At 36.2% G+C, this 17,563-nt stretch overlaps 3 protein-coding genes across 3 annotated transcripts in view; 1 reads left to right on the forward strand and 2 right to left on the reverse strand.

Moving 5' to 3' along the window:
• Positions 1 to 2,617: 2,617 nt before the first annotated feature.
• On the reverse strand, positions 2,618 to 10,020 carry LOC116306297 (ras-related protein Rab-38). Its single transcript, XM_089040957.1, has 11 exons — positions 9,914 to 10,020; positions 9,836 to 9,840; positions 9,678 to 9,705; positions 9,319 to 9,415; positions 9,136 to 9,192; positions 9,014 to 9,046; positions 8,837 to 8,864; positions 5,270 to 5,344; positions 5,102 to 5,175; positions 4,823 to 4,857; positions 2,618 to 4,516 (listed from the first exon to the last, which is right to left on the reverse strand). The coding sequence occupies exons 1-11, from the start codon at positions 9,987 to 9,989 to the stop codon at positions 4,299 to 4,301; spliced, it is 726 nt and encodes a 241-aa protein (XP_088897083.1). The 5' UTR covers positions 9,990 to 10,020; the 3' UTR covers positions 2,618 to 4,298.
• Positions 10,021 to 11,555: 1,535 nt separating this feature from the next.
• Positions 11,556 to 14,028, reverse strand: LOC116306302 (UV-stimulated scaffold protein A). Its single transcript, XM_031716334.2, has one exon. The coding sequence runs from the start codon at positions 13,937 to 13,939 to the stop codon at positions 11,702 to 11,704; it is 2,238 nt and encodes a 745-aa protein (XP_031572194.2). The 5' UTR covers positions 13,940 to 14,028; the 3' UTR covers positions 11,556 to 11,701.
• Positions 14,029 to 14,305: 277 nt separating this feature from the next.
• Positions 14,306 to 17,563, forward strand: part of LOC148905169 (uncharacterized) — a 39,405-nt gene continuing 36,147 nt past the window's right edge. Inside the window, exons 1-3 of the mRNA XM_089024344.1 lie at positions 14,306 to 14,918; positions 15,477 to 15,778; positions 16,199 to 16,277. Coding sequence (XP_088880470.1) covers positions 14,456 to 14,918; positions 15,477 to 15,778; positions 16,199 to 16,277 — 844 coding nt within the window. The 5' untranslated portion in view covers positions 14,306 to 14,455. The remainder of the gene's footprint in view (positions 14,919 to 15,476; positions 15,779 to 16,198; positions 16,278 to 17,563) is intronic.

The raw sequence follows: 17,563 nt of genomic DNA on the forward strand, positions 1-17,563 counted from the left end.
CATAATGTACTGCAATTCTAATTCCCCAAGTTTTTCCTCAACCTCAGAATGGCTAATGTACGACAGGGCAGAAAAAACATTTTTCTGCCTTGTCCTAATGTACTACTTTGATGATACTGTGGACAGGGCAGAAAAACGGTTTTTGGCCTTTCACCATAAGGACAGCTTTACACATTTAAGCTCAATATTTTGTAAACACGTTCTTTTGGAGCCAAATAGCAAAATATCAAATGCAACCAAAATTTATTAAATGCGTATTTGAGATATAAAGCCATGTACTTTGGGAGAGGTTATACTTTGATCAGCAGAAAAACTGACATTTTCTGGAATTATAGGTTTCAAGGTTCAAGGTTTTTTAATTTCCCAGAATGATAATTTTATACTTTACATCACTATTTTTAAAAAAATAACTGGGAGGAGCAGAAGAAAAACAACCCAAAAGGGTTAAGAGAATATTTCTGCACCTTGAAACTATATAATAAGTAGATTTACTCTAATTCAACAAAATTTCGTCACAAGTTTCGAGCAGCAGTGACACAAATGAAACACTTAAAAATTTGAAGTATTAAACTAAAAAATCGTGAAAGTAGCAGGCTTGTCGTTTTTCTGCCCTGTCGATATGGTGGCCATTTTGGATCATTAGGTTTTATTGGGCATCCAGGGGGCAAATAATTTTAAAAATAATTTTAAAAAAGCTTTGGTACAATGACATTGATAGATATTAACAGCTCACCACAAGAGAATACAACAAAAAAATGAATTAAGAAGGGAAATTGATCACCTTTCCTCATAAAAGAAAGACAAAAACACAAAACTCTATAATATTTTCTGTCATATTTGTTTTGTTTGTCCCACTGCCCCTTTTTGCCAAAATATTCTATTTACTACATCAGTTAACTGTTCTCACACAAAGCATTCAATAGGCTGCAATTTAGTTTCAAATGATTATTCAAATTTGAACCTTGCAGCCAATGAATGCTTTATATTTGACCTGTGAATGATGTACAGGACGTAATGATCATTCTACTCAACATGCTGCTCTGGATATCATAAATGCCATACAGAGTAATATGGATAAAAAACTGTTTTCTTGTGATATTTTCATTGACTTAAAAAAGCATTTGACACTGTTGACCATTCGATACTTTTAAGTAAGCTTTATCACTATGGGATTAGAGGTATTATTAATGATTGGTTTGCATCTTACTTGAAAGACCGATTTCAAACAACACAGATCGGAACGGTAACTTCAAATAAAGAAACCACCTTGTGCGGTGTCCCTCAAGGTTCTATTCTAGGTCCATTATTATTTTTGCTTTATGTAAATGATATCTATAAATGTTCTAACAAATTTAAATTTTATCTCTATGCTGATGACACTAACCTATTATATGCCAATAAAAGCTTAAAAACTCTTGAATTAACTATTAATATTGAACTTGCCAAATTAAGTAGCTGGTTAATTGCGAATAAACTAACCCTTAATATCAAAAAATCCAATTATGTAATTTTTCGTCCGTATCAAAAGAAACTCCCTTTTGAACCTATTGTAAAGATTCTAGATAGCAATCTAAATAGATTCCTTCCTTTGGAGCGAAAAGACTTTGTTAAATACCTCGGAATTCTGATAGATGACAACCTTTCTTGGAATCATCATATAGATTATATTGCACTAAAAATAAGTAAAGCTGTAGCAATAATTGCGAAACTAAGACATTTAGTTCCTCTCCATAATATTTATCGATCTCTGATTCACCCTTATCTTACTTATGGCTTAACTTTATGGGGACAAGCTGCACAAATTCACCTAAACAAAGTTCTTCTACAAAAAAGAGTTCTTAGATTAATCTACTTCACTGATAGATCCCAACATGCCATTCCTCTTTTTATCAGAGCTAATACACTACCAATTAATTTCCTCTACTATGAATCGGTCGCCCAGTTAATGCATGATATTGAAAATAAGCTTGCACCTCTTAATATTCTAAATCAATTTACCCTTGCTACGAGTGTTCACTCATACAACACAAGATTCTCATCGTCAGAAAATTTCTATATTAAAAAATCTCAACTGGAAGTACAAAAAAATTCATTCTCAAGATTTGGAGCTAGGTTATGGAATACGATACCGAGCAATTTGCGTAAATTAAAAAAGAAGAAGATTAAGTTAATATTACGTAAAACACTATCTGATTTTCTCCTAAGAGAAGATAGCTATGTTGACACTTCCACTATTGTAGACAGACTACATTATACTTTGAACGTCTCGGACTGAGTCTTTATATATTGCGACTATTTATGAATAATTATTTCTTGATTTTCAATACTTGGTTAGTATCATTTTTCCTTTTTCTCCTTTTTTTTCCCTTTTCGTTTCTTTATTTTAAGTAAACTGTTAGTTTTTCATTTATTTATCGCCATATTTTATTTGTAAATCTTCTAATATTTATTTAATGTAACATATCGCCTCCTGCCTAGATTAGCTTTATGCTATTTGCAGGAGGGTGATAAATTGTGTATATATAGTCATTATTTTGTAAAAATAAACTTGAATAAACTTGAAACTTGAACTTACAGAAAGTGGTGAATGGAGCTGAAGGAAAACAAGTTCAAATGCTAGGTTGAGGCCTTTTTATTACCCAAAATATGAATTTTCCAACTACAATAATTATGGTCTAAGACCTGTCATAACTACAGGCTATATGGCGTGAGCTGGGACATACATGCAAAATTATATTTTTTTTATTACTAACTATAATAATTATACAGCTTCTCATTAATCCCATATAGGTAACTGTCCAATTATATTCTTAATTGGACTGGTCTTGTTGATATGGGATTAATTAGGCAGCTATATAATTAATAGGTAATGGGATTTCATTCTCCCCAATCAAGAAATAATTAGACTTGAAAAATTCCTCTGACTGCCAACTTGGACTCGGCCTACAGCCTCAACCAATTTTGTCAGCCCTCGGAATTTTCCTCGTCCAATTATTTCTTATTTGGACAGCATGGAGTCCTATTACATATACTAATTTCAGTAATAATAAATTATTGAAATCATTTAGAATTTTTTACAAAATTATAAATACAAATAAGATTTGGATCTACATTGTAACACAGTATATTATCTAATCTAAGAGATTCTGATGGTGTATTCAAACTTAAATGGTATTGTTTAGTAATTATTAAAAGCAATATTAAAAATATTTGAATCAAACTAGACATATATAGCCATTTCAAAAAATGTTGCATGTTGCTTACTAAATTTGAAATTTAGTATACTCAAATATAAAATATAAATTATTTCAAAAGAAATTAAGTGCATTTAAAGTTTAGGAAATTTTTTTATTTTAGTGTTACTGTAGCCTCCTCCGCAGGCCTCTGCTTTTTTCTCTCTTCTCTCTCTTTTCCTATACTGGCAAAGAAGAGTGAGAGAGGAGATGCTACTCACTCTTTTCTTTCCCTCCCCCGCTTGCTTTAGTTTTCCTTGTTTTCACCACAGGATACCCATCCCTCTCAAACAGCAACAAAAAACAAAACCAACAAAAACCTTAGTGAGTAGCCTGTAGAGAAGGCAAGTGTTACTACAGTTTTCAATCTTCTGCGAACTTGGCAGTGGCGTGCTGCACACTGAAATCTGTTTTTTCGCTGCTGTCAATCAAAAATAATCAGTCGATTCCTCATATCTATGATTGGCCATGAATAATTTATGAAAACCAATTTCACAACAAGCCATTAAAATGTAGGAGTTGGCAAAACTGCAGCAAGATAATTTTGTTGCTTGGAAAGTTATTAAAGATGTAAACTGTGTTTCATAAAGCAAATTTTTCTGGAGCTGGGAAATCTTTTTCAAAGAAAGCTTGATGGAAAAGTTCACATCTTTAAATTTCATATTGTTGTGACCTTTCTTGCTTGGTTTTCAGCATGCAACATGCAACAAAACCGTCACCAACCTTTTTTGAAATAGCTGTATAATATGGTATTTAAAAAGTAAAAAGAAATGGTTGTAGTCATGGAGAAAGGTAAAACATCATAACATAACTTCTATAAATTGCAGGCATAAGAGTGCATGTACATACTTACAGGTATGTTAGACATGCATGGAAGTTGTAAATTATTTTATGGATCTCAATCTAAAACACCTAATATATTATGCACATATGTAAACCTATTATTAATGCACCATAATATACAGTTTTTACAATATAGATATTATCGTTTCTCTATAAGGTATTGGGATACCTTCAAGACCTTTGAGATCACTTTATGAGCGCGCCAAACTTAACAAATAAATACTAGCAGCAGCTTTTCTTTTTCTGTGGTATATATTCCTGGTTGTATGATTCATCTGTGGGGTATGCATAGCTGTAGTCTACCATGTAGCCACCTATTTCTGATGCTGGAGTACCGCTTCGACTACTGGAAAGTGATATGCAGTCGTTGGTCATAAGAGGTCTTGGTATCTTACCAGAAAGACTCAGTATTGATTGAACAAGAAATCTCATAGCTTCATCTGAAAAAAAAAAAAGATTACTGCAATTCTCAACTGCAATTTTGGTAGCTGTCAGCTGCTAGCTGGAATTTGGTTTTTTGCTGCCGTCGAACAAAAATAATCAGCCGGCACCTTTTAACATGTGGATTTTGGCTGTCGGCAGTAAAAAATGAAACGATTTCACAAGAAGCCACTGAAATATTTGAGTTACCTAGCAGGTATTACGAAACCCAATGTTTGTCAGTAGCTGTTGTCATTAGTAATATATATGGTATAGAATATAGGGTAATATTATATTTATTATAGTATTAGATTGTAGAACCTTACCTATATTTTTGTCTTCCTTTGCTGATGTTGGGAACCTAGGAATATTAATTTGTCAAAATAAATATAATAATAATATTGCAAGGTAGAAATAGATGCAAAAAGTAAATTGTACATTTATTTATGTTTTCCCCACAAATTAGCTCTATAGCTAAATCCCTTGACATGTTAATAAAGTTGATTATTATCATTATTATTATTATTATTATTACTATCATTATTATTATTATTATTATTATTATAAATTAAGAAATGTAACTACGTAAACAATCAAAATATTACCATCCTGCAAATCTATTTTCTTGGCAAAACAGATTAAGTTTCTCATGATCCACTGGAAATTCTTCAAGATCACACTATACACACATGAACAAACATAGTTAAAAAAGGTTGCCCAAAACTTCATGTGCCTTGTGAGACACAGACTGCATGATGGAATACTTTACTTACCTTGTTAGCTAGGAGAATAATTGGTATGGGACTCTCATTGGTCAGCATTACTTTTTCAGAAATATCTTTGTACCACTAGATATACATTAGACAATGTTAATTAATAATAATAATAAGTAGTGTTTAAAAAATGAGTAGGAGTGTTTTATCAGGTATACCTGATAAAACACGATCTACGAGTTTTTTGAACTGCTTAAAACACTCATGAACAATTTATAAGATTTTGGTTCAACTGGAGCCACCATACACGTCACGAACATGGATTTTTATACTTCGATAGAGATTTGACATCACGGGCATGCGCAACTAGACTCAATAGAAGCTCCCACATGTTGGGTATTGTGTGCCAAGGCAAAGACAGGCACGTTAGTCAAAGATCATTAGGGTTGACTATGACCTTGATGAAGCTCTATATCTTCATCTAAACTTGGATGCATACTTCATCCCTGATGAAGTCATCCTCATAGTATTCGAGTGGTCTTTATATAAAGATTGTTATGTTTAAGGGTTCAACGGTAATCGTGGTGTTATCCAACTTATTTTATTATAACTAAAACGTTTTACATACGTTGCTCCCCGCCATGTGGTCACACACCGCAATCACGTGACCACCACAGGTAGCCCAAACTACATAACACTCCTTCCTTCCTTATGAAATTCAATGTTCTAAACAATCAACAACTGTTCCAATAATATAAACAAATTAAATCATAATGTCAAATGTTCCTATGACTCTTTGATCAAACGCTGAGGTGGTTTCCTCGCTCGTAGTGGGTAACGTCGACCTGATGAAGGTGGTTTAGGACTTGGTTTCCCTGCTGCATCTCTTGTTGATATCACCTCTGAGGGATTTTCTTGGAGGGTCTGCCCTTTCGCTTCAGGTTGGACTGGTATAGGTGAGATTGGCAGAGCTCTATCTCTTTGGGGTACTGGCAGCTGTTGTGTTGGTGAGTTTACATCCCCCTGTGGTACAGATGGGTTGACATCCCTTTGAGGTACAGGTGACAAAGAGTTTCCCAACGTCTCCGGGAACTCTTCTCTCCTGGGTGGCCACACATTTTCTGCAAATTCTTTAAGTTGGTCAATGTGGCGTTTCCAAATGAACTCTCCCACTTGGACTTGATAGGTTACTGGGCCTAGCTTGGTCAGGACAACGCCTTGACTCCAGGATTCCTTAGTATTAGATCGGTAATCTTGAACTAAAACTGGATCTCCAACGCTAAAATGTCTTTTTGGTGTTGTACTGCAAAGCCCTTTTTGTGGCCTTGCAACCTTCTTTGCCATGTCAGGGTGTAGCACATCTAGTCTAGTGCGTATACGCCTACCCATTAGCAGTTCAGCTGGGGTATATCCAGTAGCCGTGTGGGGTGTGGTTCGGTAACTCAAAAGAAAAGAGGCTATCTTCTGATTTAGTGTTCCTGGCTCCTTTCTAACAGTTTTCATTGCTTGTTTAAAGGTTCGAACCACTCTTTCCGCTTCCCCATTAGAGGCGGGATGGTATGGGGCACTTAAGATGTGTTTGATCTTGTTACATTTCAGAAACTCCTTGAATTCTTGAGCAATAAACTGTGGACCGTTGTCTGAAACTAGTTCTTCAGGTAAACCATGTGTTGCAAACACCATACGCATTGCAGCAATGGTTGCTTCAGCAGTAGTGCTAGACATACGTAGGACCTCTAACCATTTACTTTTAGCATCGATCACAATCAGGAAGGACTCCCCAAGAAATGGACCACAATAATCAATGTGAAGTCGCTGCCAGGGTTTATGGGGCCATATCCAGGGATTATCTGCGGTAGTTGGTGCCCTACTATTTGAGCTTTGACACTGCTCACAACTTCGAACTAGGTGTTCAATGTCTGTTTCTAGGCCTGGCCACCAAACATGTATCCGGGCCAAAGCTTTCATGCGTACAATTCCTGGGTGGTTCAAGTGTAATTCAGCTAACACCCGATCTCTGCATTTTGCTGGTATCACCACCCGTGTCCCGCGCAACAGGCATCCATCTTCTACACTGAGCTCCTCTATCTTGGTGAAATAACTTTTCAGATTGTCTGGCACTTCATGTTTCTCTGGCCATCCTCTTGCTCATACTTGTGAAACTTATACCTCTCAGCAGTGACAATGGGTTTGGGCGTCAAGTGTCTCGCCATGATTTCCACTATTTCTTTATAGGACTTCTCGGTTGGCTTGGTTGGGGCTGTTAAATTCTTTAACAACGAATACATCTTACCTCCCATTAAGGTAACTAAACTTGCGACTTTTTTGCCCTCTGGGACATTATTGACTATGAAAAACATTTCCAACCGCTCCACATACGTCAACCAATCTTCGTTGTCGGGATTGAACTCGTTCATTCTTCCAAAACAACTCGCCATTGCTGGGCCAAGACTGTTTATTCCAGGTTGATTTTCGGCACTTGCCGTCGCTTTTTCGTTCATTTCTACCAATCGATTACTCTGCTCCTCGTCGCCAATGTTATGTTTAAGGGTTCAACGGTAATCGTGGTGTTATCCAACTTATTTTATTATAACTAAAACGTTTTACATACGTTGCTCCCCGCCATGTGGTCACACACCGCAATCACGTGACCACCACAGGTAGCCCAAACTACATAACAAAGATCACATGTGTCTTTATATAAAATCACTTGAATACTAATGAAGAGGACTTTATCGGGTATAAAGGTTCATGCACGTGACGTGTATGGTGGCTCCAATTGGACCATAAACTTATGAAATATTAATGAGTGTTTTAATAATATTTATTTATATAGCGCTAAATCCACTAATTGCTCAGAGCGCTCACTAATAAAAAATAATATATAATTAACTAAGCTAAATAAAAATTGAGATGTAAAAATATGTGAAACAAAACAATAAAAATTGTACTAATTGTAAAATTATAAATTAAAAGCTAACTTAAACAAATGTGTCTTCAGCAAATTTTTAAAAACAGACACAGATGGAGACTTTCATATTTCTATTGGTAAATTGTTCCAAAGTCTTGGTGCAGCAACAACAAAAGCATTGTCTCCATACGTTTTAAGATTGCTTAATTAAGAACAAAGGTGAATAGTCCCTTTCACAGTTTCCTGCGCCATCTTGAAAGGTAGCCATGCCTTGGCATTGAAGGAAGAATATGAATTATTATTCATATGTCTCCATCATTGCAAGCTCACTGTTCCTCTCACCTTGATGCAAAGGCATGGCTATCTTTCAAGATGACGCCGTGAACTGCAAAAGGGACTATTGACATTCTGAGAAATCATTAGAAGAGAGTAAAATATGAGAATGTTGGTTGAAAATTAAAGTATTGGCATTCCCATCTATAACTACAAAAGGTCACAACCTTGGAAAAATCTGTCAGGAGAAACCTTAACCTGCATGCATTTTTATGTTAAGATGCACACAGGCTAAGTGTCCTGTAGAAGCTGCAAGCATGCATGCCTTCATTGCATGTCATAAATTGAATCCTCATTCCCTCTATCAAATAATAAATACATAAATTGAATTCTATCATAGTTGTGATAATTAAACTCTGAACACAGGAGTATTTTACTCAAACCTTAAATACTGCTTCAAATGTTGCTGGCCTAAGAGAGAAAAACACATTTCGTGTGTAAGACAGCTTTACATCAAAAATTTCATCATACATAATACAGTGTATGTCAAAACTGTCAATCTTTTTTCCCTGACGAATTACATTACAATAAATTGCACCCAAAAAATTAACACAACACACCTTGACACATCAAAAACAATCACAGCAGCTATCCTACAATGAAACAAATGGTTTATTTAGTAAATGGCAATAAATGAAAAATGATGGCTTTTTATCAGTATACATGTGTGTTTATTACTTACGCATATTTGTAATAAACTCTAGTCATGTGACCAAATCTTTCATGACCTGCTACATCCCTAAAAAGCAAAAAATAAAAAATATATGTGACTTGGAAACCTTTTATATGCTGTAATATGAGAATATTTCTAGCGTGGAGGAACCTTTTAGGTGCAATACTAAATTAAGATTGGTTTTCTCCTTACCAGAGTTGAAGGTTAATCTTGGTCTTTGGGTCCCAGTGAATGACCTTGAGGGCAAAGTCTACTCCAATAGTGAGCTTGTAGTTTGGAGAAAAATATCCTTGATAAACAAAAATGATTAAAATCACCCATTCGTTTTAGTCAAAATGATGCCTACATGAAGCTGCAATGAATGTTATCAGCTACATTACGTAAAACGGCTTGAAAAAAGAGTGTTATTTTGAAACTCAGCAAGGTAATTTACCCAAATCCGAAATACTGGCTAATAACGAAATTCTCAAAGATTGTGAGCTTTTATACAAAATCTTGGAGGACACTGCACACTTTTCTTATGAGCAACCTTATATCTAGATAACACTTACCTTCTGTATATCTTCTTATTATAGAGGTCTTCAAAATTCCATAAAAATTTATGAAAAATAGGATACAATATCAAACATTACAATCATAACAGTCAGCAATATAAACAAAACGGAAGTGCACGATACCACAAGTCCGGCTACCAATCGTATTTTCTCACCTTGCCTGTAGGATATCAATAAAGTTATTGTTAACAACAAAGATAACTATAAGCAAAATAATACTTATATGCCCTCACCTACTCCATATTCGCCTATTACAAGAACTTTATAAAGATGCTCTTTCACATTGTCCATATCATCTTCCTCCTCCATCAGAAGATTGCTGTTAGCAAGGGGGCTGGCACTAGAGCTTCCAGACGGCTCTCACGTGACAACAGTCAGGCTTCCGGTTACAAGATCATACTGATATGAGCAGAGACATTTGATTTCAATTTTATTCAACAATAAAGGGGGGAAAGCATATACAATAGCTGATAAAGCTATTAAGGATGAAAAGCATTTTTATTAGGTCCACAAGGACTAGAGGACAAAAGGAATGGCCTGCATAGGAGGCAGGGTTGATACCTGCCATGGATAGGTGCTTGCGAAGCTTTGACACAAATAGGTTGTATGTGAAGCAGTGCAGGGTGTGATGTGGTGAATGGTCTGTCCATGCCAATGCTTGTGTGTGAGGTGGGCAGTCACTCATGAAGTGAAAAGCATGGATAGTTGAAGTGGTGGGGCATTAAGTATGCTGTGTGGGATACAAGGTATGGGGATCCAAACCACCATTTCCCTGAATTGAATAGTTTTGCCCCATCTTACGGCTATGAGTATGCCCCAGAATGGATAGTAAAGTCAGATTTTGTAAGTTATTTAGTGGGGTTAAAGTTATTGCAAACACTATGTTGCTGGCTTCCTGGGCAAAAGCTAAAGACGCATTTAAAAGGCTACTCATATGATTTGTACATGAGTACTCAAATGTGTACATCCCTGATTGGCTGATACCCTGCACAAGGTACTAGTTAGCTCATTTGATGGGGATAAAAATACTTGGGTTATTAGGTCATCAAGGCACATGACATGAGTACCTAACCCCATGCCAGGCTCTGTCTTCTGTCTAGACTCATATTAATCAGTGATTAATATCCACCGCAATTTGTTGGTTCAATCAGATAAAATTTGCAAATGTACTGATGTTTTGAACGTTACAGTAATCCTTCGTGAAAGTAAATAAGAGAAAAGTAAAAGGAAAGTTTATATGTAAAGCAAACATGATCATACAAAGAGAATAATACCTCTTATTTATATGATGACATTTTATGCTGTTTTCTTTCCATCATCCTGGCTTCTTACTCCTTGCATTATATAAACTCTACTCTGACGAATGAACTAACATCCAAAACATTAGTACATTGCAAACTTTCTTTCTTAGGTTATAACTTTTTATGCACTTGTTGTATTCAACACACCCAATATGCAGTCCAAGCTAGTAACCCCTATTCATTACAAGTAAGAAAGTCAAAGCAATATGTATGGGGGACAAATGGTTGTGGTAATTCAGAAATAGTTATTTAACATCAACAGTTTATTTGCCTGACCTCCCTTTCCACAAATAATAACCTCAGGTGCAATATTTTTATATTTTATTTTTTTAAATATTATTTCAAATATTATTGTTCTAGGTATATTTTATAAATTTTCTTATACTAGTAATATTTGGCAGTGTTAGAGTGCTCGTACTAAACCTGTGAAACAAATCCTAATTTTTAGTACTAAATAGTGATAATCAAACAAAAGGAAACAAAGGATTCAGTCTGTATGAATTACTACTAATTAGTACTAAATATTATTCACAGTTTAGAGTGCAAACAATTAATCCGTGAAACACTAATTACTATAAAATAGTACAAAATAGTGCTAATTAAACAATAGAAAACAATGGAATTTGCATGAAATTCTGATATTTAGTATTGCTAAAGTTTCACGGTTATATAGTTTGCACTTTAGTGCGTGCACTCTACTAACTCTCAATTATTATCTTTTTATTTTCTTAGCTGATAGTTAAATTGATCCCCAAATTTATCCAAAAACCTCTTAGTTGCTAAATTATCCATCTCCTCTGCAACTCGTTTCATAGAGTCTCTACTAAGTACTTTCCTTTCTAAACGACTTCTTGGAGTCTTAGTAGATTTGTGAATGTCTGTTAATCTTGAGTATTTCTGTTTTCTTGAGAGTTCCTTTTCAGAAGTTCCACTTTTCGTTTTCTGTCCCTTTCGTTTTTTCACATTTTTCCCCAGATCAAGACCAGTCGCTGCTTCTATATCTTGCTGGATGTCTTTCCAGTCCTCAGTAGACGTAGCCTGACTGAGACTTGTGGAGGTACTAGGAGCAGATGTATCAATGTTTCTTTCACCTACGGGATTTCCTTTGTCGTCTCTTGCAACTATGAGACCATGAAAAGGACATTTTATTCTATCTTTTCTAGGGCACAGCTTTCCATTAGGCAATGGTGCATGGCAAGCCCACTTGACTGGTTCAAACTTTCCACCAAAAGTTATTCTTCTCTTTAGCATAGAGCCTTTGTCTTCCTTAAACAACTGTTCAGCTTCCATATCGCTATTAGCCCAAAAATTGTTGAAGTTGTCTGATCTGATGATCTTAGGAGGATCATAGTTGGGGTCTTCCCAGTGATAAAGGTCCATATCAAAAGGGACTACTGGTGCTTTTTCAAGTAGCTTGCTGCGTTTTTCAGATTCTACTAAGGAAGAACTACCAATTGTTGGTTCATAAGAGGTTGTTGTTGAAGAATCAGCCTGATTACCCTTTAAATCTGTAGATCTTTGTTTCTTCCTTGCTTCAAGAATGGCTCTTGCATGGGAAGTTGGATCTTCAGCATCTTTTATACTAAATCCATACTGTTTGAGGAAACTTTCTTCATCTTTGAGAGAATCATTCTGTCTAGATGTGACATTGGCACTACTCTTATTTTGTAATATGGATTCAAGTCCATACTCTGCCATCTTGTTCTCAGGAATATATTCTATACCTTCCTTTTCTGGGACATCTAAAAACTCATCTTCATCATCGTCATCATCATCACAGCTATTGTTTTCTTCTTTATTTCCCAATTTTATTGGAGAAATATTTAGTTCATTAAATTTGTCTTTAGCTGACTGAAGTTGTCTTTTTAAGTCAATAACACTTAAGATTCTTTGATGTGAATGACCAGCTTTTGTAAATACCTGCAGCCATTGATTAATCATTGGCAGATACTTATGGGTTATTTCTTTGTTCATTTCCCTCACAGTATTAATGATAATAGTGTTATCCTCTGTTTCATCTACTGTTGGCTGGAATGTATTTACTTCTAGATTGATTTCATATGACCGTGAGCCAAGACCATGATCTTTCACTAAATCTTCTCTTTGGTTTTCCTTGGTACCTGTATCTTCTTGATTACTGCCGTCACATTCAATATCAGTATCATTAGTACTATTGCTATTAGTATTCGAAGTCATGTTTGTTAATGATTTTTCTTTTCCATCTTTTTTTCCTGGTGTATCCAGGTCATTACCAGTAGTGATCTGGTGTGTAATGTCTTCTTTTTCAAGTTCCAAACAATGCACTTCATAATCATCTGGATGAGGAAGCAGTAGTTTAAAGCAGTTATTTATTTCTGTAAGACATAACTCAATATGTCCTGTCTGTTCAGCTATTTCATTCTCAGCTTTGTCAATTTTTTTCTGTAGGATTTTTTGTCTTCTCTTTTCTCTTTCCTCAGCCTGCCTTCTTTCTGCTAAAGACCTTGTCCTAATAGCATCAAATTCAATGTGTTTGATCCTCTTCAAGTATTGATAACCCAAATCAAGCTTCTTGTAGTGGCTTCCATATTTCTGGTGCCAACTTTCGACAGCCTCAACTCCCTTTTCTTTTAAAGTTTTTGCTGTTTTCAATGGAGGTGGTAGTGGGATATTGGAGTCTACGCCAATAACCAACTCCATAAATACTTGAAACTCGCCAAGTATAAGTTCTCTAAACACATGAGACCTACTAAATAACTCTTGTATTATCTGAAAACAGGAAAATCGTATTTCGGAGTGTTTTTTCTTGAGCTGTGTGATCAGAATATGATAAGCGTGATTTACATATGAGTTGGATGTCTTGCAAATATTTTTTACTCTTTTGATTTGTTTTTCATCGAGAGATGGTTTCCCAGTCGTTGTCAGATCTTCTATAAGCTCTCCAAGCTCTTCAAGAACTGCAACATCTACTGCTGCCATTGTTCATTCAGAGATTGCCTACGATCAACGCTAAAAAAGAAATATTTAAACGACATTTTGAACATTCTCTGTAATCATTTCAGCTGACTTTGTTCATTTCTAATTTTTATTAGGGCTCATGGGAAATATCAAGATGTATAAAAAAGAGCGTTTTGATTGGTCAAAAGAAACAAAATATAAAACACCTTTTGATTGGTCAAAAAAAACAAAATATAAAACACCTTATGATTGGTCAAAAGAAATAAAATACGAAACACCTTTTTGATTGGTCAAAGGAAACAAAATATAAAACGCCTTTTGATTGGTCGTTTGAGACATGTTTAGTTAACCGCTGAGAAGTATGGATAGAGGGCTCAAATATTTCAAACCCAAATAAAATATGGCGGCACATTCAAGTCAACTTTAACGAAAACACTGAGAAAATAGTTCAAGAAAACCATCAAAATGTCTTTCTGGTGAATTAATATGATATTTCATCGAAATTTTGAAGCATGTCTATAAAACGGTGACCATGAAATGAAGCCTGCTTTGTCGACAAGTCTCAGAGGAAGAGATAAAGAACCCCAAAAGTCTAGAGAAATACTTTCGTTCACAGGTGCTGCTGTACAAGCTCTTTCTACTTTTAATAGCAATGACAAACCAGGAGAAACATCAGTCAGTTTTGGAGTAAGAGCTTCCAAATACGTCGAGCAATTGAATAGTACAAGTACCTCCAGCACGTCTGGTTCTTTAGGACAGGACCAACGTGATGTACTTGCTCTGGGTGCCAATGCTGCAAGTTCTTCACATTCTAGTTCTAGGAGTACAATAGGGGGATCATCGGGTCATGATAGGGCGGATAGTAAGATAGATACGTCTTTCTTAGATAGTTCATTTGATAGAAGCTCAGCTCAAAGAGTAAGGATTCCAGCAAGATTACTGAGAGAAATCAAAAGTCCACAGAATGGAAATGAAGTCTCTAAAGGAAATGGTCAAAGAGGTAATGCTTGAAAATATTAATTTTGATATTAAACTTTATTGGATGAGATTGATCATGATATCATAAATTTTATGAAGATTATGTTATGGCTGAGATCTATTCAAGAAGCAAATTGAGTAAACATGTAGATAACGACTAGATTTGGAACTAGTTTGGACTGCGTCTGTGTTTTTTAGCTGAAACAAATGTGTCGTAGTAGATAATTTTATCACCATAAATAGGAAAGATAATAGACTGACGTTTTGGACGTTAGTCCTTCCAATTGACTCCGACGAAAGACTAACGTCCGAAACGTCAGTCTATTATCTTTTGTATTTACGGAGATAAAATTATCTACTACGACACATTTGAGTAAACATGCCACAGGCCCATCCCCCACCCTCATCATCCCAACTACAGACCCTTGAACACCCTATTTTGATGTTAAAGTTATTATTGACTATTTAGTGGAGGTATTCAACAGTGCAACTAAAATGACTTTGGGACAAAAATGAAAGTTTAACATGTGCTAAGAGTATCTAAAACAATAGCTGTTATTATAAACTCTCTATATGAAAGGTATTCAGCAACCAGCAGCATTAGTTGTTCGGCATGTTGATGGGCCTTCAGCATGGGTGTCCATGGCAACACCAACATCATCAACTGATGATGTCAGAATGACTTATACAGAGCCAACAACAAGTACAAAGACTGTGTTCACTCATGAAGTATCTCAAGCAAAAGACTTGATTGAACAAGAAAATCCATTCCAGAATTCAATATCATTCATACAAGAAACACAATCTGGAGATAAACCTGGCAATGTTGATGGGAATGATGATGAGCAAGTTGATAATGCAAGTACATCTGTCTTGAAAAAGGTAAAAAATACCATTCTTACTTCAACAAGTTTTTGATTTGCTCCTTGCTGCTAACCAATAAGGTATGGGTGCTTCACTTTGATGTTTCGACAGGGCAGATCCAGGTGGATATGCCCAGGCAGAGTTTTTACATTGATGTAATGATATCAAAACATCAAAATGTGTCAATACCTAAATGGTTAGCGATAAAAAGCACATTATTAAAGCATGTTAAAAAGTTGTTTGGTATGAAGTCAAAAATATGAAAGGTACAGACTGATTAGTTTTGATTGACAGCAGCAAAAACCATATTTCAGCATGCAGCTTGTAGCTACCAAGTTCGCATGTTTATGAAAATGGCAGTAAGTGGTAACTTACAGTAAGACTTTAACAATGAAAAAAATGAGGCAAAACTTGATACCAGTCCTGTGTTGTTTGTAGGGTAATGGTGAGATGCAGTCAGGCTTATATCAAGGAGATCCTGTTACTGGAGGCTTCATGACCAACACCAAACATTCAAGTCAGTATTAAAGCTCATATATGTGTATTTCTAGAATAGACCTTCTTGGCTTGGGCATAGTGTTTTTCCATCACAGACCACATATTATACCCTGGAGTATCATTTCTTTGTTTCACAAATTAAAATGAGAAAACACGTGAATATGGAAACAAATCAAGCAAAGAATCTTATTGTCAGTGGAATGACATGTGGTCTGGACTGGGAAAACACTTAAAGGCTAAAAATGTCTATTATTGTCTTACAACATTTAACATCAAAATCAGATTTTTATGTATAGTTAGAGAAATTATTACCCATAAGCAGCAGTAAGGGGGACTCGCGGTCACCATTCGGAATCGCCCGGGAATTACCCGTGTTTATGCACTAGCGTCCCCCGCGGGAATTACCCGTGTCCCGTTACATGTTGCGCGAAGATTTCCTTACTGCTGCTATGTTTGCGAAGGTTAAAATATTTGTGTCGCAAACGGAGGATAAAATATTCCTTAGATATAGATGGACACCATCAAAAGCATTAGTAACAAGACTGTGCGCCGACTGCGAACTCAGGTGCTGGACCGCTTAGACGCCGACTTTGCCTTCACAACGTTTATGGAGGGAGATACAGACGAGACGATGGACGAGGAAAGAGCAGAAAGGATAATTGACTTAATGCCCGAAGGCGACTACCGCCTGGAGTTGACGTTTATAAAGTATTTAGACGGCGAGTGGATAATAGAAAAGGGCAGGAATCCAATACGGGCGTCTGGCAGGAAGGACCTGTTCGTTTTAAACAAGGACACGCGTCCTGGGGCGCTGGTGGGCATCGACATGTTGTTCTACGAAGTTGCTTACCCGGTCACCGTGGTTATTTACGGTGCGTATGAAATTAAGAACCCGGACGTTAAGAAGCTCAAACCAATGCGGCATCCGGGTAACTGCGTGGGTAAGTTAGTTAGAGAGTTCTTCGAGGATTCCTCTAGGGGAGGTAAGCTTACGTTGAAGAGAAGAGAAGCCATCAGGAAATGGGAGCATGCTACTCGTAGGGCAGGAGCCACCATTGAAAACATCAAGAAGTTAGAGGTTGCTTTAGAAAGGCGCATACACGTGAAAGACATCACCGACGGCTTCATTTACTCCGGGACGCACAAGTATGGGGGCCGGGGTGCGCCTATCGTAATTTACCAGCATAACGCACATGCGTGGAGGGAGTTAAGGTTCCCAAAGAAGAAGGAGACGCGCGTTTATAAGGAGTCGCCGCTTGCAGAACTAATGCACGAGAATTCTATTTGGTTAATGGATGCGGAGGG

This window comes from Actinia tenebrosa, unplaced genomic scaffold (genome assembly GCF_029948245.1).
Source record: "Actinia tenebrosa isolate PJP-AT-01 unplaced genomic scaffold, QUT_ActTen_1.0 PGA_scaffold8__29_contigs__length_14323225, whole genome shotgun sequence".
Classification (NCBI taxonomy): domain Eukaryota; kingdom Metazoa; phylum Cnidaria; class Anthozoa; order Actiniaria; family Actiniidae; genus Actinia; species Actinia tenebrosa.